Source organism: Pagrus pagrus (assembly GCF_965226575.1).
Source record: "Pagrus pagrus genome assembly, chromosome: 7".
NCBI lineage: Eukaryota > Metazoa > Chordata > Actinopteri > Spariformes > Sparidae > Pagrus > Pagrus pagrus.
Window position 1 is genome coordinate 12,892,209 of NC_140191.1, and position 23,969 is coordinate 12,916,177.

The 23,969-nt window shown below is 44.1% G+C and overlaps 2 protein-coding genes across 2 annotated transcripts; one reads left to right on the plus strand and one right to left on the minus strand.

The window, feature by feature from the left end:
* Window positions 1-784: 784 nt before the first annotated feature.
* cox6b2 (cytochrome c oxidase subunit 6B2) lies at window positions 785-3,127 on the minus strand. Its single transcript, XM_084356735.1, has 4 exons — window positions 3,018-3,127; window positions 2,389-2,517; window positions 1,630-1,730; window positions 785-1,096 (listed from the first exon to the last, which is right to left on the minus strand). The coding sequence occupies exons 2-4, from the start codon at window positions 2,492-2,494 to the stop codon at window positions 1,043-1,045; spliced, it is 261 nt and encodes an 86-aa protein (XP_084212861.1). The 5' UTR covers window positions 2,495-2,517; window positions 3,018-3,127; the 3' UTR covers window positions 785-1,042.
* A 1,037-nt stretch (window positions 3,128-4,164) lies between these two features.
* Window positions 4,165-14,804, plus strand: rasip1 (Ras interacting protein 1). Its single transcript, XM_084357313.1, has 15 exons — window positions 4,165-6,130; window positions 6,458-6,909; window positions 7,088-7,348; window positions 7,427-7,668; window positions 7,750-7,914; window positions 8,466-8,670; window positions 8,765-9,063; window positions 9,159-9,320; window positions 10,505-10,545; window positions 10,845-10,999; window positions 11,147-11,259; window positions 12,758-13,046; window positions 13,820-13,983; window positions 14,077-14,218; window positions 14,308-14,804. Exons 1-15 carry the CDS (start codon window positions 6,009-6,011, stop codon window positions 14,484-14,486), a joined length of 2,991 nt encoding a protein of 996 aa, XP_084213439.1. The 5' UTR covers window positions 4,165-6,008; the 3' UTR covers window positions 14,487-14,804.
* The last annotated feature ends 9,165 nt before the right edge of the window (window positions 14,805-23,969 follow it).

Genomic DNA, 23,969 nt, shown 5'->3' on the forward strand with positions numbered 1-23,969 from the left:
ACCACTGCCCCCTTCTGGACAAACTCTAGTATTGCTACGTTGTGTTTTCAGAGTCCACAGGCCCGAGGACTGAATGAATACTTCAGCAGATTACTGTGTACATATGGTGTATGCTGCCATTTCTGCTGTAAATATATCAGGATCGCTGAAGGCTATGTTGGGTAATCCAAAGAGACTACATGTCTTTTTGAAAGTTTAACTGGAAATCTCATTCAGACAACGCACAAATAAAGAACCAGTTTCCCTGCCTTCAGTATAGATCTGATGGGCTGTAACTGAGAAGAAGACATTTACACCTATCCCTGGACATTTTCACATACTTGACAATATTAACTTCAGTAGCAGGCAATCAGGCATATTTTGTGTAATTTAATAAGATGTAAAAGTTCCAGTGTGCAGGATTTAGTGGCATCCAGTGGTGCCATTGCAGATTGGGACCAACTGAACACCCCTCATCCTCCCAAACAGAGGTTAAAAAGCAGAAAATCAGAAAGGCAATCAGCAAGTGTTTGGTTTGTCCATTCTTGGATATTGTAGAAACATGACGATGCAACATGATGCAATGGAAGAGGACCTGCTGCTTCTGTATATATACAAAGGCTCCTTCTAAGGTAACAAAACAACAATTCTTAGTTTCAGGTGATTAGAATAAAAACATAATTATGGATATTATATTCAATAGATCAACCTGATTTTCCCTAAATCTTACACACTGGACCTTTAGGGAAAACGATGTCTGACTAGGAGAAAGCACATTCAATAAACTGTAAAATGAACAACACCCTTTTAATTAAATCCAAACTGTATTTATTGATCAATCATTGCTGAAGAGTAGTTTACAATAGAGAAAGATAACAAACTTCAGACCTTAACATGCAAGGTAAAAAGTTGTGCGTGTTTAGGTTAAGAACTGTAACATCAATGATGATGACGACGATGTGAAAGCTGTTTGAAGATGTCCATAGGCACTCTACAGAGGTAAAGGGGCACGTAACAGAATGTCCTGGAGTGGACGGTCCTGATCAATAACGGCTTGGCGAGTTCAGATCTTGCCTGGGAAGCTTCCACTCTCGATCTGCTCGTCCCATTTGCCAACCTGTTGACAGATATTAAAGTAAACATTAGTCCTATCTGACAACAAGCTAATGCTTAAGTATCGGCAGAGCTGTTGTTTTACATCCATAGCAGTTTCATGTCAATCACTAGAGCACACTGCATCCATGAGAAAGATTTGAGCGTTCAAGTTCTTTCTTGACCTCGGGAAGAGTATGTTTGTCAAAATCGCCTCACAGCTGTCGCATGTGACATGACGTCAGCATTAATCAACTCAAATAGAGGCTGTTATAAATATATGATGAAACAGGAACACAAGGTCAATCACAGCACAACATGAAGCCATACTTCATGCAACAAAATCAACCACAGAGAAGCAAAACAAACAGAAGACCAAGGAGCAGCAAAACAATTAGCATGTCTGCACTAGCCTTGGATATCCAGCACTTACAACATTAAGTGTGTGCATGGACAAATGTCCAACTCAACGATTAGAAATTTTATTATATGGGTCCGTTCCCCACTATGACAGCTGAACATACTGAGGAACTATCAGAACAGACCAGAATATCTTACCCAGCTCATGGGGCAGAGGCTCTTGTAAACCCTCTGGTACCAATCACAGGGAGCCGTGTCCTGGTCTCTGGCTGACAGAGCCTTGTTGCACCTGTGGTAGTCTGAAGCAAAATAAATAACAAAAGGGTTAAATGTTGCTCATCTGACACAATGTTTATACTAAAAACACCATAAACAAAAAGCCACAGAGATCAGTGATCAGTGACATCACAGTGACAATGTCCAGCCTCGACAGAGAACCAGAGCTTATTTTGTTTTTCAACTTTGTACGTTTAATGTTCAAGCTTAAATGTGAGGCAGAAAGCAGTGTTTACACTACTATGACAGAGCTGTTGTTTTTACAATGCTATCAATGTCACATGGAGGTCATATGTTAGACACTATTTCTTGTGAAAACTCCTAATATGAATGTAAGCGTCCACTGACTGTCTTCTTTCTTAAGGTTGGCCATGTACATTTGATAGTTGCATTTACACAACATTGTTTTAAATGTACACAAAGATTTTAACTAGCTGAAACAACCACAAACTGGTGTAAGCACATCTTATGGATGGACTTAGTATTATCATGCTGTATACATCTGTTTGCAAGTGTTTTTAAACCCATTTAGGCAGTTTGATGAACTAATATAACAGATGTTGCAGATGTAAATAGTTGTACACATAATGAGGAATTCAGGTATCTCTCTGTTGTCATTTGTAGTGCTTGTCCTGTGTCCGAACACTTCTTGCAAACACAACATATTGATCATGTCCTCACCCAGGTAGTTCTGGAAACAGTTGCGGGTCTGGTTGGTGTTGGGGAATCGGGCGTCAAAGGGAGCCGTCCTGTAGCCCTTAATCTTCTCTTCAATAGTCTCAGACATCTTTGTGACCTTCTATCAAACGTCTGAACGACAATAAAACAAGATACAGGCTTAATTAACCTCAAATTGCAACTCGGTTGCAAAACAGGTTCGATGACAACCTCTACACAGTACTCAATGTTAGCTGGCTACGCTAAAAATAGCGTTGCGATCACAGTTTAATTTAAGCTAGCATTGTTGACACCTTTATCGCTACTCAGTGCTGGTTTGTTATCAGACCTAAGACTAAATATAAGCCACATATGTGTCTAACTCTTGACATAAACAAACATTAGAACTGTGACTCGACCACATAACTTTGAAAACAAGTTAGCATAGTTTGCTTAGCGTCGCATAGTTGAGTCGGTTAGCTGATGCTAGCTTGTTGCTAACATGTTAACATATCCGCGTCCGATTTAAACACATTTAAGAACGCCTAGTTGTTCCAATACTGTTTGTAGATCAAAACATAAGAAAGCTAAAGCAATTCAAGGGTAAGGTTTGTATGAATAACATAAAATTGGGTAGGTTATTGACTGCTAACCTTGGGACGCTTCTTGATGTGTCCTCGTTGGTCTCCGGAACGATGTCCTTGCTCGTCACCGCGCAAGGAATGCTGGGATACCGGGTCATGGGAACGCTTGAAACACCAGACTGACCTGAACTTAACTTCAGTTTTCAGGTCTATATTATCAGTTTTAGCGGTTTTAAATTAGCTGCAACGACGATAATGATGATCACAAGCCTGTTTTTTTTCTTGATTGTGTATTTATGTAAAAATTATAATTGTTTTTGCAGCCTTGAAACAATCACAGTATGACCTCATATCTCGCAAGAATCCTCTATGTTGTGACGCAGAGACAAAATAGACTAATTACAGGAAAATGTATGATTTAAAATTAAAATTATATTTCTCACCTCAGCAGTTGTTTGGATCCACTCCTAATTAAATTATATCACTGGTTTAATGTCTTCATCTGCAATCTGTGAGATAATTTTGCCAGCTACTACAGGCTTCATACACTGCTTCTGTTTGCCATGTTAAAGGGGCACTATGTAGTTTTGGAGAAGAAATATACTCCTATACTATTTTATTTTTCCATAACTGAATAAACAAGCTGTTTCAGAGGAAATCAAGGTCCGAGGGGGACCTTGATTTCCTCAGAAAGGTGGCAGGGTCTGCCAAATATAAACAAAGTGAATCAGTGTGAGATTGTGTTGTCCTTTAAGGTCAGTTTGTTTATTCAGTAATGTAAACAAAGAGGGTTTGTCTATTTAGCTTGTTTAGGTATAAAAAAATAAGAACTTTTTTTAGATTTTCTCAAGTACTGTCTAAAATAATCAGATTATTGACTCAAGTCACTAACAGGAAGACAATACAACAAAATATGATTTGTTGTATTGTGAATAATATTGAATAATAATTTAATGCTTAAGCCTATATTCTGTATTTGCCTAAGTAACTGAAGGTATAACACCTCAGTTTATTGGTTCTAGATAGGCTTAAGCCGATATTAGATATGATCGAATATCGCAATATTTGCCATCTTATGCAATTTTTTTTCACAATATTGAATATCGAACAGCTGTCGCTCACCTGGCTGGCCCTTTAACGTTTAGAGGAAAGGAAAACAGGGACAGACAAGGAGAAGTAAAGAAGTGAACAGCTTATCAACATCTCCATCCTTTATTTATTCATACTATTCATACTACTTACGAATATAAAATACAAACAATATATTTTGTATCGCGATATCTGGGCTGGACAATATCGTGACATAAAATTTTGGATATCGCCCAAGCCTAGTACTAGATGGTTAATTGCTCAAAAATAAGACTGGCAAGGAGGTTAATTACAGTTATACCTGATTTGTTGAATCTGTATGATGCTGACAGTAATGACTAATGATATTATCAGGCTAATGTTATATACAGTTAAAGCACGTCCACATGAATCCGTTCTCTTCTCCCTCAGTGAGGAGTCTTTCTGATGGGACAAATCGGTCTAGAAATGCAGATTTTGGAGGATCTACCCGCTGAACTGGGACACAGCGACAGTCCCCTTTCTCTTTCCTTCAACATCTTCCTGTCGAAGACGAGGTCAAAGATCACAGGTGTCTCTGTCGCTCCCTCCAGCTTCCTGTCTCGCTCTGTGTGTTTCCTTCATCCTCTTTCCAGCAAAACTTCAAACTGGGCCCGCTGTGTGTTTTGTGATGCGTTGCGTGGACTGTGCTAATCAAAAAATCACAGCGCAGCACCAGATCGAACACATTCCTGACGCTCTGTTGTGGCTTTGAGACCCTGTTGGATGTAATTAAACTTTGATAGGATGGAACTGTGACACCACATTTCTGTTTAATCCAAACAGAGCAAAATATTTAGCTTTAAAATACAGCATATAGTATACCGACAAGGTCTCAAAGACTCGTAAGTATGTACATTCACCCTTCTCTCACGTTCTACCAATCTCCCGCTCTCTCTCTCGCTCACTCAGTCAGGATATAGGTGTTGTCCACAGCAAAGGAAGGAAATTCTGTCACTTAGAACAATGGGCCTGTTTCTCTATCTATAGACCCAGAGAGGCTGAAAGCCAGAGGGAGAGAGGGAGCAGATCTAGTCCAGTTAGGAGTAAAAAGGTTTTTTCAGTTAAAAGAAGGTTGAATCGATGGATATTAAGAATTAGAGATGAGTTTGTAGATGTGTGACACGTTTATGGTTTTTTGAAAATGGAATTTCGTCGTGGGGAAAAGGAAACGTACGTGATTATTAGATTACTTTGAGCTGCGTATTCACATTTTGGTGGCGAGGAATCGTCAAAACACTCAATAGAAGGATCACAAGTAACTGTGGGTAAGTGCCAACATCTAATACCTACATTCTTTCATGTAGTATTCTGATTTTATGGTTTATGGTTTTCAAAATATACAACCACAACATGTAGGACAGGATGCTCGTTAAAAAAATCTTCTCTGTCTAGAATGACAACGGCAGATTTTAGGCGCAGACACACATCTTGTCGTAAATCATACTTCAAAACGTGGTAGTTTTCCTGGTAAATGCAGTGATTTTGTTTTGGCCTCCAAATTGCATCTGCGAGGGGGAAGACGATCAAGTGTGATCCTTAACTTTGATGGTAGAAGTAACACAGAGAAATGGACAGGCAGTGACCTTTGGAGTGGGTATTTCCCTGTCAGTGTAACAGCTGGACCTGAGTCCTACAAAAGACGCTTCCTGTTTGAGAGAGTGGGAAATTCATGCTATGACGTTCAGGGCTGTTTTGAGCTAATTTCTGTTTGCTTTCACCATGTTGACAACCTGCTGCAGGTATCCTGTTGATGTTTTTTGATGGTGACATCATGCCATTGTTATATTGTTTTCAATCCTGACACACATTCCTCAAACAGCGTGGAGGAAGATTACACAGATTACAGATTACGGGAAACATGACATTTACAGTATGTTGACATGCTGCAGATTACTGAATTGAAAGGCCACATTTGTTTTTAATAGTTATGTTTTTCCCTCCCTCTGTCAGATGGAGGGGTCTGGCAGTCCTCGCTTCAGAAAGCTCCATTTCCCAGTGGGTCTGTGGATCAACTCGCCCAGGAAACACTTTGCCAAGCTAGGGGGTCGCTGGCCAAGTGCTATCTCTGTCAAGTCAGTCTCTTAAACACACTTTTAATCTCCTGCTTTGCTTCTATGTCATGTACATTTGTTCTCAGGTTATGCTACTTTCTTGTAATCACTGTTTAGCCAGACTTCAGTGCCTGATAAGTATTGTTGAAGTTGAGTTTATGTGTCGATGTCATCTTATCTTACTTCCACTCTCATTTGTATCCGTCCAACTCTGTAACCTTTCCCTGTTTTATTTTAGTCCTTGTTGTTTGTCTTTGTTTAGTCAGTCATAATTCACAGCTGACTGGTCCCTTCCTTTCTCCTTCCTCTCTCCTCCATCTGTCTTCCCCTCCTCTGTTGTTGTCCCAGGTCGACCACCAGCTCTGACGCAGCCTCCCTCCACGAGGCCCCCTCTGCTCCTTCCTCTTCCCTTTCTAACTCAACCCCCTCGCTGGCTTCCCCTACCCCGTCCCCATCTCCCTCCCCGGCCTTTCTCAGGCCGCGGCCTGCTGGGCCTCAGTCCCGCACAAAGCGCCTTTCCCATCTTTTCCTGCGAGGGCGCTCGAACAGCGACCGGGACCGGGCGGTGGGGGAGAGGGAGAGAGAGGTCTGGGCTCACTCGGCCGCCCCCTCCTCTCACCACTACTTGCCCCCTGCCTCTTCCTGTGCCCCGGGCCTGATCAAGATCTATGGGGATGCCCTCTCCAGTGGGGCCAACTATCGCTCCCTGCTGGCCAACATCAACTCTACAGCCAGGCAGCTCATCGCCCAGGTCATCACCCGGTACACTGAGAGAGAGAGGGAGGAGACAGATGACGCAGGTATGAGAGAGGGAAATTTTCTCTCATTTGGACCTCTGCTGCGACCCATTACAAGGAATTGTTTGCTCAAAAAGTTTAAACCAATTGGGAATGACTTAATACAAACATAAACCACAGTGTTATGGAAAAATAATTACCCCCCCTCCTCCTCCTCCCCCCTTCCTCCATTACCTTCTAGTTCTCCAGAAACACAGCCCAGAGGACTTCCTGTTGTGTGATGTCATCGGAAAGCCCATCCAGCAGCCAGATGGAGCTATCAAGTGGGAGACAGAGTGCCGGAGAAGCGTTGCCCCATGGGAATGTCCCTTGTTGTTGGTGGACATGTGGCGACCTAAGGACGGATTTGAGCGGCGCTTTGAAATCCAAAGAAGGGAAGACTATGAGAGAGAAGAGAGGGAGAGGGAGAAGGAGCGGGAGAGGGAAGGAGAGAATTATCAAGGTATGTTTAAGACTCAACAGGCAGGTATGTTAGCACGCAATGGAGCTCTGACCAATCGTCTGACTGTCTGGACAACAGGTGTGCGCTGGCGGCGGAGCAGGATGTCGTCAGGGGGCGGACCAGAGGAGAGCGAGCGTGGTCACCGTGGGAGGAACACCGAGCTCAGGAGGAGCATCAGCGACATGAACCTGAGTCTGCGGCGCCGCCAAGGCAACCACGTCAGCAAGGACTCTCGTGGCCCTGGCAACCGGCCTAACAACAACGGAGGGGTGCAGGACAGGAAGAACATTGTGAGCATGATCAACCCACAGCCGGGAGAGGTAATGACGACATGGTGAACAAAAAATGAATTAATCTTACGTTTGGTGCTCTAACCATCATGTCTTGGCCCACTTTTTCAGATTAGAGCTTCAAAAGCTGAAGCAAAGGTTGGGTGGACGAACCAGCCGGCAGAGGACGAGAAAGATTACTCAAGCTGTGACCTGGAAGTGATGTCACAAAGTTTGATCCTTCCACCCACAGACCGGCCCTATTTTCTGTTGCTGCAGGGTTACGATCAGAGCAAGGCAAGACATGCTGACGGACGATATTGCACGCACGAATACTCACAAACAACTCCCACACACACGTACACTATGTAAACACAGGCACGCACACAAACACAGACATTTACGTGGTAACAAGGTGCATACACACTGATGTGCAGATATGCAAACTAATAGACGAGTCGTGGAGGATTTGTGCAGATGCACACGCGTGCACACACCCTGTACATGACATCATACCTGCATGTCTGTAATCGCCACATACCATCAGGGTTTCCATCGCTCTACAAGCCTCTCCCATTCAGCATCCTGCACAAAACAGCCTCAGAGCAGCACAATGCTTGACGATTTATCCAACCAAAGCACAAACCCCCTCTGTGTACATCACTCACACACAATGACCTCACACAGGTCTCCATTGTAGCAAACTGCGACACACTTCATACCTTATCAACCGCCCTCTGTTGAACTTAACATCTCCAAGATGGAAGATTGATACAAACCATAGCACTTAAAAAGATAACAGACCTCCCTGACTCTCTTCTGCTCTTCACCCTGTGTGTTTTGTTTAGGATTTTGTTTTGTACATCATGATGGGACATACGCATGTGTTTGGAAGAAAGCCCACGATGAGGGAGAGGGAGAAGGATAGAGAGAGGGAGAGGAAGGGGAAGAGGCCACTGAAGGTGGAGACGTTCCTCTCTGCTCCTGACCTCTTGGCCAGACACTTATTGGTCAGGAGAGACTCAGCTGTTCCTGGGACGCCCACTGGACAGGGTATTAAAACAGTCTCTAACTCACGTCACACTCAGATCCACGGTGCACTTGCTATTTTAAAGTCTAACTCAGTCTAATTTTTATTTTATCGCAGCTCTGATGCGGCCCTTCAGAGGAGGTGAGGTCACACACAACGGAGTGGCCATTTACAGGGAGACAGTCCTAAAGCCTGGGGATGTGATCGGTCTGGGGAGCCACTTCCTTTTCCTGTATCGTGACCCCCGTGTGACTCCAGCTCCACCGCTGGCATTGACCCTGCCATGGCAGGCGGATGCCTCCACCACCTGCTGCCCCTCAGGGTTGGTGGACAGACAGGAAGCACTGAGGCAGTACCTGGGATCTACGGAGGCAGTCCTGAAGTTCCACCCACGTCACGCTGATTCCCTGTTACAGGTGCGCTTACTAGCTTTCGTATTGTTATTTTTCTGGTATCTTGGAAAAAAGGCCTTAATGACTTATGTTATGTCTATCCCTCACTTTTCTCTTAGGAGATAATCTCCAAAAATTCCTCTCCAGACTCTGGGGGTGGGCCGTTAGCTCCTGCTTATCTCCTGTCAATCATGATAGATCATGCCTCCAAACACCTTGACCCCGCCCTCACGCCGCAGATTTTACTCAAATCGGCCAATCTAATAAAAGAAATTGTCTGGGTAAGTAAAAAAAAAAATCTAACAGCTCAATATATAAAAGAAAAATTACGTTGGGGTGCCCGAAAGATATTGCGCTCACCATGAACTGCAATAAACAACCATGGATCTTTGTTGCATGTCATTTCCCATCTCTCTATCTCCTCTCATTTCCTGTCATCTCTCTACTGTTATCTGTAATGAAAGAATGCCCTATTTAGGCATAGTAGTGCATTGGGCTAAATGTTAACATTGGCATTCTAACATGCTCATAATAACAATGCTAACGTGTTGATGTCGAGCAGATGTAATGTTTGCATGTTCACCATCTTATTTCAACATGTTAGCATTCGGTAAAAGACAGTTGCCAGTCGAGAGAAGAGTGAAAACGTCTTTTCCATCAAGAAAAGCCTTCAGTGTCATTCTTTGCTCTTCTTTCAATTAAAAAATATTCGCCAGCTCTGATATAACTGATGCTATAGCAGCCTCTTCGCCATTGGTGGTTTTCGAATGAACAGTCACATCTCTAGTTGCCCATAGCTGCCGTTCTCTAACTGCCTGAAGTTCCTCATAGGATGCCGATTGGTTCAATCACTGTGGTTCAGACCCAAGTGCATAGCTTGGAGCCTGGCAAGATGGATGCCTTGCAGGGTAAAGAAGTCAGGGGATCATCAAAATCAGAAGGATTACATCCTCTGGGGACCATGACGTCCATCCAGCCATGTTATTGCCACCCTGGCTAAAAAACAAAACAAAAAAGCTCAAAACATATAAATTGTGCTACATGTTATGGTATGTTAAGGAAAATAATAAAACATCTCAGAGGTTCAGCAGTGGTTCATCTGTCAGGCTCAAAACAAGTGAATCATTAACCTTTTTTGGGACAGTATTTCTTGACAGTGTGGCTGTGATCACACTTGGGGTTAGGGTTAGGGTTAGGCTTGGCAGAAGCTTGGCAGAAAAACATCAGCTGGGCAGATTGAGAGGGCCACATTCAGTCAAACAGAAAAACCAGCAGACAGTCGTATGCCCTTCATTGTGGCCTGCTACGTCGTGGACAGGAGCGAGGATGAGCTGATGTCACTGCCTTTCTGCTGGAAAATGTGCTGTAATTGTCCTGGCTGCAGGGCGAGACTCTGCTCCCCCTCTTCCACCCCCACACTAAGCCTAATGTCTCTCCTCTCTTCTGTCTCCAACTCTCTTTACAGGATAACATTAAGGAATTTGGGGATAAGCATCCCACGCAAAAGTAAGAACATTTTTGTTCTACGTCATGTTTCCTCTGTTTAGAGATCTCCTGCCGAGTGATTCATGATACATTTGTGCCGTTGCTGTTATGTCTTGGGTAAATTTTTGTCGTGTGATGAAAGCATTGTAACACGGTGATGTTGAGAAATGGCTGAAATGTAGTTGAGTAATAATAACTCAGTCTATTTTTACTCACAGTATGGTGTGTTTCTCTCATAAAGCACAAACAAACATTGACAGGAGAATGTTCACAATCATTTTACAGCTCTCATAACTTTGGTGTTACATAAATGTGTCCAGTTCCACAGAGCAGGAAGGTGAGATAAGCACGCCGAATGTGCTGAAACTGTCATCCGACCTTCGGCCCTTGATGTTTTGGATGTCAAACGCCACAGAGCTCCTTAACTTCTTCCAGGTCAAAGTTGAAACCATGGAGAAAGAGTGGGAGTTTGAAGGTGAGAGTGATTTGAGAACAGTTGACTGAAACGAATGACTCAAGTAAAAACGTGGCTGCTTAATGAAACATCACAGACCTTTGGGAATGTTTGAAATTAAAGCGGACGCAAAACCTTTAACTCGTCCTAATTATGGTTTCTTTGAAGCCCCGGGTGACCCAGTTCTGACAGCTGACATGGACACCTGCTCAGAGGCGCTGGCACAGCTGGATGATGTCATTATGCACACCTTCCAACAGTGTGTGTATCACCTCACCAAGGTACGGCACCAAGTCCATACTAAATAGTAATGCATATATATAAAACAATTTAAAAAAACAACATAATTAGGCGTTTTAAGTTTGTAACTTTGGGAAGCCGCTTCCAAGTAAACTTGAAGCGTAAATGTACAATTTTTGAACTTTCCATCCTCCTGGTGTTTCCCTGTGGTATTATTGTTGGCTCGGCTGTTGCAAAGAAAGACATGACACCATAAATATCCCAGGTTGACCTCGAAAATCCTGATCTCAAAGCTATGAAAGGACAGAGTAAAACACCTGGTTGTATTAATAAGAAGGCAGGATTTTATTATTTACTGGTCCTGGAGAAAGAATGCCAGTTTTGAACCCTATCAAGTCCCACTGGTGAGGGGAAACACATACGAGTGGGCTGACAGACTTTGACACAACTCCGGCTCTCAACATCCAACGTCCGGTTACTCTTGTTTTACCTCGGTTTCATCACTCTCCCTCTTTGCCTCCTTTGCCTCCTCCATCAGTGAACTTCTTTTTCTTTTGCTGTTATTCCAGTTGTTCCACTGTTACCTGGGGATAGCAGCCAGGGCAAACAATGCCTCTTTAATGTTTCCGCCGTAACGTGGCCTTAAATTTTGTGGGAAAAATCGAGCCAGGTGGGCAGGCTGAAAAGCATGGTAAAAGCAAGGTTTATAGGGAACCAATCACTATGGAGTCATTTTCCTACAGCCATTACACTGTGTAATCAGTATTTACTTCAGGAGGATAAATTAAAACAATAAGTTGTCCATTGCCAGCCAAACAAAGAGACAGCTGAATGTCTTTCTGAAGACTTATGACATTTTTGTCTTGTTTTTCCAAGATGTTTCTGAGGCTGTCTCACCACCACCCACAATTAATTTTAATTTTTTCCAGCTGTGAGCAGCTCCTCCTTTTCTTTTGTGTGCTTTGCATTCTGGGAGAATAGCATGCATCAACAGCACGTTTTAAAAGTCAACCGTGGGACTTGCCTACATGTCTTTAGCCATCCTAGAGGCCAACATGCTCACAATGACAATGCTAACATGATACACCACAGGCACCATGTTCAATAACTGTGTTTAGCGTTAGCTTGCTAATTATAGCACTAAAGCCAAAGTACAGCTGAGGCTTGTGGGAATGTCATGTTTGCAGCTATTTGGTGATAAACGTCAAATTTAAAAAGTTGACCAATTTATAGTGCTAGATGTCAGGGAGCACCAAATTTATTGGAATTCACCCAGAGGTGGACATAAATATTTTTACCAGATGACATGGCAATCCATCCAATTGCCATGGATATATTTCACTCTCAACCACAAATGTAAACCTCATAGTCGAGCAAGAGGAAAAGCCAGCGGATCGCCAAAGTCAGTAGCATCCATCCTCTGGGAACCATGAACGTCAGAACAATATTTCATGGCAAACCATCCAGTATATGTTTCTGCATTCCTCATTTTCTAAACAAATTCACAAACTCACATTTCTTTCCTTCCTGTCCACAAAGACCCTGTACTCACTCCTCCCAGCTCTCCTGGACACCAACCCGTTCTCCAGCGAGGAGAAGGAGAAGGATGGAGCTCGGGGCGCGGAGGGAGAAGAGAAAAGAGAAGGGGAAGGAGAGGTGGATGATGTGTCTGCCTTACCGCCCAAAGTCGCCGGGCTGGTGGAGGTGTATCGCTGCTCCCTGATGCTGTCGCGGGAGGCATGTCTGTCCCCGCCGCTCACCTCCCAAACCTTCGGCTACCTCTTCTTCTTCACCAACACCTCCCTGCTCAATACTCTGCTAGAGCGAGGTGAGAATGCACAGGTTAAAGTGCACACAGTTTGTGACATTAAAGGGACATTTCACCCCAAAGTACATATTTTTCCTCTTACCTGTAGTGCTATTTATCTATCTAGATTGTTTAACTGTGAGTTACCGAGTTTTGGAAATATCAGTCACAGAGAAAGACGATAGTTCCTACATGAAACTGGTCTGTGGATTATCTTGAGTAACTTGGTCATGACTTCTGGAAAAAAAAACCTTGCTGTTGAGTTTTTTTTAAAAATGTAATTTTTGCCACTTTGAGCTCCAAAGGCTGAGTGCCATCTAGTTCCATTATATCAGAGAGAAGGCAGACATCTCTTTGTCCAGTTTTTCCAAAACTCAACAACTCACAGCAAAATAATCTAGATGGATAAATACTGTAGCACTACGGGTAAGAGGAAAAATATGTATTTTTCATTTGGGGCTCAACTGTCTGTTTAATCAGTAACGGCAGCCTATCTGTTTTCTAACATTAACTAAAAATAAGATACTGGTCATACCAGACCAAGTAAGGCTGTAGTGGCAAAACCCCTGAGTGTTCTAAACTGAGCAAAGGTATTTTAATGTTTTTAAATGAAGCTTTTTATTTATAAAACGGGGGATGTGTTATTTCCTCCTTCAAAAGTTAGATGGTCTGTAAAGGTCAGCGTTCCTCAGACAGAATAATCTCCTGTTTTATTATCTTTAACAACAGAATTCTATCTTTTCAAATGCTTTGCCAAAATCCACACCTTTTTTCTATCTGTTCTCTCCCATTAGACGGGCTGTTTTCGTGGTCCAGAGCGGTCCAGATCCGTACAAACTTGGACCTGGTTCTGGACTGGCTACAGGGGGCGGGATTAGGAGACATTGCCTCGGAGTTTATGAAGAAACTGTCAATCACGGTCAACTTCCTGTGTATTCCCAAGACTCGACTTATCCAGGTAACACAGCTACATGTGCAGTGTGTCCTCTGAGCCCTAACCCAAAAATATTAACTCTCATCTTCCTCTCTCCATTAACCTCTCGTCTTCCAGTCATCCTGGCCCAGTCTACAGGAGGAACATGTCTTATTAAGCCCTTCCCAACTGCACCACCTGCTCACCCATTACAAGCTGGGTCCAACCAGAGCCCCACCAGCATCCTGGGCCCCTCCACCAGGCACAGAACTGAGCGGAGGTAAAACATAAATAGATAAAACTTACAAACTAAGACAGTGAAATTACCTGTTATGTCAATCGCTTCTTTCCCTTTTTCTGATCTTTTAGACATCTTTGAGAGCTTCCTGGACCACCCTCCTTTAATCCTGCCAAACGAGACTCCACGCCTTGACCTCTCCCAACCAATCCCGAGCCCTGAGCTCCAAAAGGAAGTTACACGTCTCCGCACCTTCTTGTGGGGACTCGACCAGGATGAGCTCCCTGCCAATCAGAGGACTCGGCTTTGAGGAAGCCCATATTTGTCTCTGTATGGATGTCTCAAGAAACAGCAGACCAAAAAAAAAAAAAAAAAAAATGCAAACTGGACATGTTTTCTGCATTTTGTTGCCTGTTTGTTGTTTTTCCATGACTTACATATCAATTCATTTATTCATTTAGATATTTTCAAGTAAGGGAAATGTATTGGCTCTGGTATGTCTTTATAGATTGTACTTTAATGCAGGGATTACAACACCATGTCTGTTAGACTTGTGTTTTACTTGGCTGTCATGTATGTTTTTAAACTACTTGTTTTTAATAAAACACTGAACTCAAGTCTTAAAGAGCTACAGTTTCCGCATGATCTTTGACAAGCTCGTTTCCCACAGCAGGGCCCCTTGGGCTTGGCACTCACCTCAACTTTTAAACACCAAAGGAATATTCCACAAGGTGGCAATGCAGGACTCATTCCCCTCTGACGTTAAATGATGAGTCTGCAGGTAGAGCTGCTTGACTAAGGAGGCGATCATACAGCTACATTATCGTCTGCTCCGACGGCTCATTCTCATTTCCTGTAATAATGGTGGCATTTTACAAAGGGTCATGACTCAAGCAAGTAAATGAGACTGTGACGAACGTACACAAAGGCCACCTTTACCAAGGTAAGCTGTCATAAAGGTAAAAGCTGGTGACTTAACTACTGGGGGGGATTTTAATTTCCCTCAGTGGTCTGATCAGGAGGGTTTCCCATTTCATTAATGTGGTTCAACTCGCCGAACCTATAAAATAAAAGTCCAGCTCATTAAGAATAAATCAGCAACCGTCTGTTACGTACAGACAGCAGACAGGTGATATCATCCGGGGTGAGTAACAGCTCAGCTTGAACGTGACCTGTCACAAATTTGTAATACCCAGTCAATTTCCCCGTCTAGTCAGCCCGGACTCCTTTGGAAAACCACTTTCTTTGTTTTGAGAGTGAAGCTCTATGACGTCTCCACAAACTGAAGTTATCATGCTCCTCCTCTGGCGTCTGACCAAATGGCTTCCTTTCTTCCGGTCAGCTTCTCAGAAGAACTCCTTTACGGTAAAAAGCTGAAAAACAACACATCAGTCCCGTGAGAGACCCCTGCTGACATCATCACTGTTGCCTCCGGTTCTGTCTCCCCAATTTCTTACTGTGCTGACTTAAAAAAAAACAAGCCATTGAGAAAGACCAGTTATAGATTATGAATCATGAGAAGAGCCTCCCTGTGGTTACATTTATCAATTAAGTGATTGTAATCAGACTCATTTGAAATTCAGTGCGGTGTATGAGTGAGAGTGAGGCTGTGTTTGTGTGCTAATTTCAACTTGCCAGTAATGTCAAACAGATGTAGTCTGTAGCTTTATAATTAACCACAGATGGGGTTCAGACTGGTAAAGGTCCACGCTGATTGTATGATATTACAGTAGTCTTTGATACAATACGGTGACCAATGTCTGAGTGCGATTAAGTAACATGTAAGGTTTAGTAAGCATGTGACACACACTCTGTTTTCTGTGATCTCAATCACTGACACAGACAAAAAGTCATACACACTTTCACCAGAATTTCGTAGTCATACTCGCAATCGTCTTTCACTGTCTCCCACACACAAACGCACTCACTAAGACGGCTTCTTTACCCAGGTGCAGAGTCCCACACCTGTTGTAGCAGCTCTCTGTAATTAGCTCGACACAATTATCATTGGTGGATGGAGGGGTGTGTGTGCGAGGACAATGGGGCAGTTATTCTCTCCCTATCATCTCCTCCTCTCTCCCTGCTGTCGAGTAATGAAAGATTCTTCCCCTCTTCAAAGAGACGGAGTTTCCTACAAAACGGCTGAGTCAGAGGAGAAAAGAGAGAAGGATGAAAAGAAAAGGAAGAACAGTAGGGAGGCAAGTGCGGTAATGCAATGCTGCCGGTGTGAGGCCCAGTGGACCACAGTGATTGTGTTCATTGTTGTTACACACAGGAGTCATTTTCAGGAACCAGAAAGGGCCCATGGCTCTCACACTTAACACTAACAGCTACAACCTGGCGCGCCCTCTGTATCTATTTGTGATCTGGTAACACTTTACCTGAGCCCTGCGTCATCCTAAAGCCCGCAGTATATGGAGGGTTTTCAAGTCATACACCCGGGGAAAGGGCAGCGTACGATGACTGTAAGGCCACTGATGGAGGCTGTGAGACACGTTCTATCAGGAAGTCGGAGGGGAAAGTGTGAGGGCTTCGGTCCAAAGTAGTCATCACTGCCAAATGTTACAGGATCTGGTTTCTTATACCCAGTGATTAAATTTAACTAAGTACATTTACTCAAGTACTTTACTTTAGTATTGATTGATATGATAACTTTAGTGGAGCCTTTTTAAATGAATTTATTTTATCTGCAATCAAATAACAATACATAGATTTGATAATCAGTCAACAGTTACTTTAACTTGTACTTTTGATACTTGTATACATTAACATAAGACACTTCAAGACTTTTACTCGAGTACAACTTTTGGGTACTTTTTACAACACTGTCAGTTTATCACAAACATTCAACATCAACACATCTGGAGATAGGTGGTTTTGACTGGAAAGGAAGGTAATCTGAAAAGTAACTAGTAACTGAAGCTGACAGACAAATATACTGGAGTAAAAAGTACAATATTAACCTCTGAGATGTAGTCGGGTGGAACTATAAAGTTTCATTAAATGAAAACTCAAGTACCTTGAAATTGTACTGGTTTGGTACTCAAGTAAATTTGCTTAGTTACTTTCCATGTTAAAAACACTGATAAATGATGATAACGTGGTTACAAAAATAAAATACAGGAGAAATGTTTTGTAATCATCTCAGTTACACAAAGAACTTTGTGGAGTTTTTTGTCAGCATTTCCACCGGTGGAAGTAACAAAGTACATTTACTCAAGTACAGTACTTATGTACAATTTTGAGGCGGTTTCACTTTCCATTTTCTGCAACTTTTTACTTCCACTACAATAAATTTTGGAGGCAAATATGGTACTTTTTACTGCACTACATACACTAAGTGCAGTTTCTAACTTTAGTTACTAGTTACTTTGCAGATTACATGCTTTACTTTTACTCGTACTTTTGATATTTAAGTATATTTAATGTCATTTACTTTATGGCTTTTACTCAAATACTATTCAGATGGGTGACTTTCACTTTTACCAAAGTAATATTTTATTAAAAATCTTTACTTTCACTCAAGTATGACTTTCAGTACTTCAGTACAACACTGCTTATACCAGTGGGAAACTAAATTGTGCTTTTTCCTCTTGGTCTTACCAGGATAATATATCCTGAGAAATATTATCTTAATGAGTGCAGCTCCTAAGAAATAAAGCAACTTTTCATTATCTGTCTCATACTGAAAATATTTAAGAACCTGGCTGTATGAGACACCGGAGAGTCAGCTCTAGTCTGAAACAAAAGTAGAAGTGGAATGTTTTACATGACTCCTGGTTAAGGAAACGGGAGCGGGAGCAGCAGCAGGGAAATCTCTATTAGGTCCCAGACAGACTGGGGGTGTAGGAATCTGCGAGAGGTTTGAGACAAGTGGTGAGAAGGTCAGAGGGGAATCAATCCGATGCAGACAGACGATGGACTGTGGCTGCAGACTTGAGGTGGATGAAATGGACAGCGGGGCCTCAGTGAGATCACCAAAAGGCCAAGAGAAAAGCCTTGGTCTTCCTCAAGGGGTAATGTGTTTTCTCCTGATTACGTCACCAGAACGTGAAACGCACACATAAACACACAAACTTCTCTCTTTTTTCTTTTTTTTGGTGCATGCCCCTACACACAAATGCACACAGGCACACGCAGGGATATAAAAGAAGCCCTGTGAGGTCAGATCCACCGTGCTGAGGCTGTCCACTGTTAGTACGCGTAGCCGGCTAAGCCTCACAGTCTCACTGGCAGCTACAACCACCACCACCAACCGCTGTACCCTGCCTTGCCCTGCCCTGCCCTGCCCCGGCCTTCTCTCCACTGGCGGCTGTCTGTCCTGACCTGCTGCTGCTGCTGCTGCTGCAGCTGGTTCTCCGGAGCAGCAGTGTTAATGTGTGTGCACACTTTGGGACAGGGCCAGTGCCACCAATTTGGGACTGGTGGTCTTTTCCTCTTCCAAAATGTCCTACCCTTTCCCTCCTTCCTCTTCTTTCCTCCTGTTTTCCTGTCTCCCTCACTTTCGTTCTTGCTGGGTATGTTTCTCTCGGGCCGGGGGGCCTGTGGGCCTGTGGGTAGGGGCCTTATTCCATCAGCCTGGGGCTTCTGTCAGAGGCTTGTTCCATTTTGCGTCATGGTGTTGACTGAGCGGACCCCACACTTAACTCCCATAGAGCTATGGGGTTGGGCGGTAGGGCGGCCGGCGCGGGCTAACGCGGCCCCGTGTTCAGCGTGGTAATCTGATGGCCGTGTTTATTTTATGCAGCTCTCCTTTGATGGGGCAGAAAAAGTCTTTGGGCTTTTTGTTTCAGCACTTTCACTGCCAGGTCAGAGGTGCTCGCCGTGGTTACGCTCAGGAAGAATAATATTTGCCCTTATATTCGCTCCAAACAGGCTTTTTTCCATATTAGTGTCAGGGATACTCTCTGGGTTTTTGCCTTCCACTGATTCGGCACATTGGAGGTGAAGGGTGGTGGGGGACCGCACCTCAAAAGCATCGCTCCCTGGAGGATAACGGGGGTGTTCCACAGGTCGTCCCCAAGGCTTGTTCCTATACCCCTGTGTGAACCCCCGTCACACTCTGCTGCGGATCTGAGAGACAGCCCTGCAGCCATATATATAAGTCCCAGTAGTGAAGGAAAACACACACATAAACACATGAAAACACTCTCCCTCCTGCTTGGCTGCCCCGGACTCCACCTCAGCTGTCAGTTGTCCAAACCTCCCAGGGGTGCGTTTTAATGGAGTTACCAAAAAAACAGAGTTACCTCTCCTTGTCTGCCTTGCGCCTTTCACTGGCTCACCTCAAGACTCACACACCCACCTATCTGTCTTGTGTCAGCTGTTTCGGACGGGTCGAAAAGCCAGGGAACCGCACTGAATCATTAGATGAGGTTTTGACCTAAAAGAACTGTTCACCGGATTGAATTCTGACCCTAATTTGTTCTGTACAACCACATCATGAAGTACAAATAAAGCCTCCTGTATTGGCCCTCATCGCCCTGTTCTGCACTTACTATGTCCATGTTGATCTGACCTGGGAAAACGCTCTCCGAGCAGCGGCTTACAGGACTCGCTTCGTCATGCAAGAATCCTTTTTACTTTGAAGATTAATTAATATGCATCTCTAGAGAAAAGGAGCCTAGATTGTGGTTGGAATATCATTTATCTATCTCAATTTTTGTTATTGTAATTGGCCGAGGCTTAAGCTGTGATCGTGATATTACAGGAATGAATCACTGTCATACAAGATAAGACACCCTGGGGAGTTTCATACGGATAATATTTCATTTCCTTCTTCAACTGTTCATTATTTATGATCTGAATACAGAAAGAACTGGGTTTCGGCCAGATAGGAACAATAAGCACACCAGCACGCAGAAACTAGATCATCATCACATCTTATCTTTCCTATGAAGATGAATAGTAGACCGTGTACAGGAAGGACTGTTTACACTTCCTGCCCTCCTCCATACACCCCATTATCCACCTTTCTGTTGTAACACATTCAGCATGTTTCTGGCCTCCCGTGTGACTGTGAGGTATGTGCTTACTCACAGATGAAGGAGTCTGAACTCTGATGTAATCCAGGGGAAACAGGGGAACTACCCTGGTGGTAGGTAATCCAATCCCTCCTGGTGCAATTTAGCAGCTCAAAACAATTACAGACTCGCTGCCCCCAAGTCAGCACCAGCAGCCAGACAAAAGGGATGTAGTAGATTTGGCATGTTAGTATAGACACTGATGTAAGGTCAGATTTAGTAGGCCACTACAGAGGGCAAGCTAATCTGGATCAGGGTTTGGCAATGCCATTCTCGCTATTCAAACTGAGGTTGAAAGCCTCCGCAGATGGCACAGTGTGGGCGACAGTAGCAAAGCTTGGTCACTGAGTCATAAAGAGGTGCTGTCAGTCAAAACCAAGGATTCACCAAGCAGAAATCCTCCTGTGAGGTGCGTGTGTGTGTCCGCCTCTTCCTACTCACTGTCACCCATTCAAGGTCTGATTAAAGGGGATCGCCTTTCCTGTGACATGCTCCTAATCTTTGCCCTCTTCCTGTCCCACCCTCGTTCTCGCCCAACACCTGTTTTACGTCTTTGCCATCACTATCTTCCTCTTCCATAGCATCACTTTGTTTTTACTAGCAGGTCATTGGCTCTTTTCCCCATGAACATTTTACCAATCTCTATCCAATCGTCCCAACCTATCCCATCTCTTTCTCTTCTCTCTTTATGTGTCACCGTCCTCGTCATCACTCCCAGCTTCCAAGGATACCCACTGTCACCGTGTTTATTGTCTTTGTCTCAACCTAAGACCTATGTCTGTCCAGGCATCCTGTCCCATCCCCTTCTTTCCCACTCTTTGTCGTCATCCCTTTCATTTCTCCCTAGTGATTGTCCATGAGCGTGTTGTTTCTGGGCTTTTAGTCCAGTCTGCTGCGGGGAATTTCCTTCTTATCGTTCACTGCGCCATTCCTTGCATTCCTAGCATGCTTCCCGGCACTACTGGGGGTCCGGCCTGATGCGAGGGCGTCTGTAATACAAGGCAGACGCTGAGGGGAACTGACACCATTCATAGATCCAGCGGTGACCTTCTGATGAGAATGGACAGTGTGATTGATGAAGAGAAAGACGATGAGGAGCCAGGGAGAAAAGGGAGGGGGAGACATAAAAAGACAGTGGCGACGGGGGCGTAACGGCAATGTGTGTGAACTCTGTGCCAAAAATAGAAAATTCTGGATAGCTTTCATTTCTAAGTCCTTGACTCACTGACTGTTATTGATAAAAGAAGACATGTAAGGCATTTAGAGATCTCCCGACAGAGCAGTTTGTGGCTAATTGGACACAGCAGGGGGTCAAAGTGCACGCAAACATTGGGAACAAGAATAGAGAGATTGGAATAACTTTCATGTCATTCCTCTTAGTCACAGCCCTCCAAGGATAAAGGTGGTTCTCTAACTGCACATTAAACAAAGCTTTTGTGAAATCCCACAATGATAAAAAAAAAAAAGGTCAAGAAAATAAAACTGGAGAGACGTCGGGGATGTGACAGGTCGTGCGGATGTGCAAGTAAAATATGGCCGTCAGACTCAGACTTGTCAGCCGGAGATAATGATAATGGTGGTTAGGAAGAATGCACGCAAACACATTACTTCCATATCTTTCACTTACTATTCCAGAGATAAGATAGCGTGTCCAAGAAGTATGAGGGATAGATAGCTCACAGTTTATATAAACATTTACAGTAAATGTTTTCTTGTGATACGACAACAACTGCAGAAATTTCAATCTAAAAGAGGAAGACAGTGTATCTTCTGTGCCGAAGTCACTTCAAAACCAAAGTTGACATTTCAGTGAACTTGAGGTCCGCCTCCCCTCCCTGTGCGGTCAAAGCGCAGCCTACTGAATGCGGAGGAGAGGAGTCTTTTTGATTTACAAACACTTTCAAATGCCCCCGGCCTCCAAACTGTTGTGCTCAGCTGCACAATCCACGTCCGTACGTTAGTTCAAAACATAAACAGTGACAACGTGCGGATATGAAATTTCCTTTCCTGTGTTTGCTCACAGTTATGATGAAATTTACACACTTTGCACGGCTGACGCACAGGAAGTGGTCAGTGGAACGACGGTAAAATCAATACAGCTGGCCGTGCGCTCTGTTATAAGTTGTGTTATCTGCTATCATTGTTGTGGGAGGTTGATTTATGATTGTCATCACGTAACGAGCGTTAATTTAATGAATGGCCCGTGATGGAGGGGCCTGATGTGCGTCAGCATTCACAGAAAACAACCAGGCCATGTCAGGTTAAAGAGGGTACTGGGTTATAAATTGCTTTAAATGCTGGAGTGAACTGTCTAACAGACGTAAGCATATGTGTGTGTCTACGAGGTTGTGTATGTGTGTGTCCATCTGTCTGCAAAAGGGCATCCTCCCACCCCCCCCATGCGACTGAGGTCACCTTACGTTGACAAGTCATGCTGTAGGGCCAACTGCGACGTCACACAAGTCCTCTTCCTTTTGTCTTCCCACTCCCCTCACTCTTTCCCCGTCGTCTCTCCCGGACCCGCTGCCCCCTTACACACACTCACACACGCACACACGCAGCCCCCCCCCTTTCCCCCCTGAGAGTTTGTCAGCAGCTCTCAGCTTCCGTAGAAAAACACGACAACAGACTCAGTGTGTGGCTGACGCAGACGCACGGCGCGCCGGCAAGTAGTGGTCAGCTCTGATACAGTATACATCACTCACAGACACACGCAGATGTAGTAAGTCACCACAGACACGGTGAAAGCCTGACAAAGGGACAGAGAATGCACAAGTAATGTCTCCTGGATAACTATTCTGCACACTGAGGAATGCACCAAAAATAGCACCTACGCTGTCGCTCTCCTCTCTTTTCTTTCTTTAACTTTTATAAAAAAGTTCTCTACAGGCTCACTGGTGCAGAGATATTGCAGCCAGGTGATAAAAATAGTCCACTATTTACATGCACATGCTTGACTACATACGCTCTGATAGTTTAAAGCTTGTACTGTTTGCATTTCATTGATCCTGCTGTGCACCAGACTGCACCGGAGGAAAAACAGAGACCGGGATGTGAAGTGGAAACGAGTGAGTGTGTGAAAGAGAAAGTAAGAGGGAGCTGAGGGGGAAGCACTTTGAAAGGAGGAAGAGATGGGGAGAGAGAGGGATGCAGACAGGACACGCAATGACAGGGGAGGAAAGAATGTTTAGGGCGACTGAGAATGGCGGTGAGAGGAGCGGGAGGGAGAAGCGGAGGAGAGAGCGGGAGCTCTGAGACAGGCCTGGGCTCTCCAGTGTGTTAACACCAGTCTGAGATGGAGGGAGCAAGCAGGGTAGATGGAAAGAGTGTTTGCACAGTAAAAAGTTCCTTTTTGCGTGGGTTGCTTGCTTCCCGCTGTAACCCCCTCCTCCTCCTCCTCCTTCCTCTTCTCCTTCTCACACTCTGTCTGTGACCTATTGCTTCAACTAGTTCATTCAGAGATTTCCTCACTGGCAGACGCAAAACCTCTTGGACGGCGTGAGAGGAGAACGTGAGCAGGTGAGCAATGTAGAGTCAGAGAGGGAGAGGGTTTCGGCTGACTCTCGCTGTTACATATGCACACACACATGCATACACACACATACACTGTGTTTTGTCACATACCATAAAGTTTGGTTTCCAAACAGAATGAGCCTCGTAAATGTGTCTTTAATAGAGAGCTGATTTAAACATTTTGCTCCCCCAGTTTCTGCCGGGAGAGACGTTTGCCTCACGCTCTCCCTTTCATCCCTGCATCCTGCCCTTTGCTC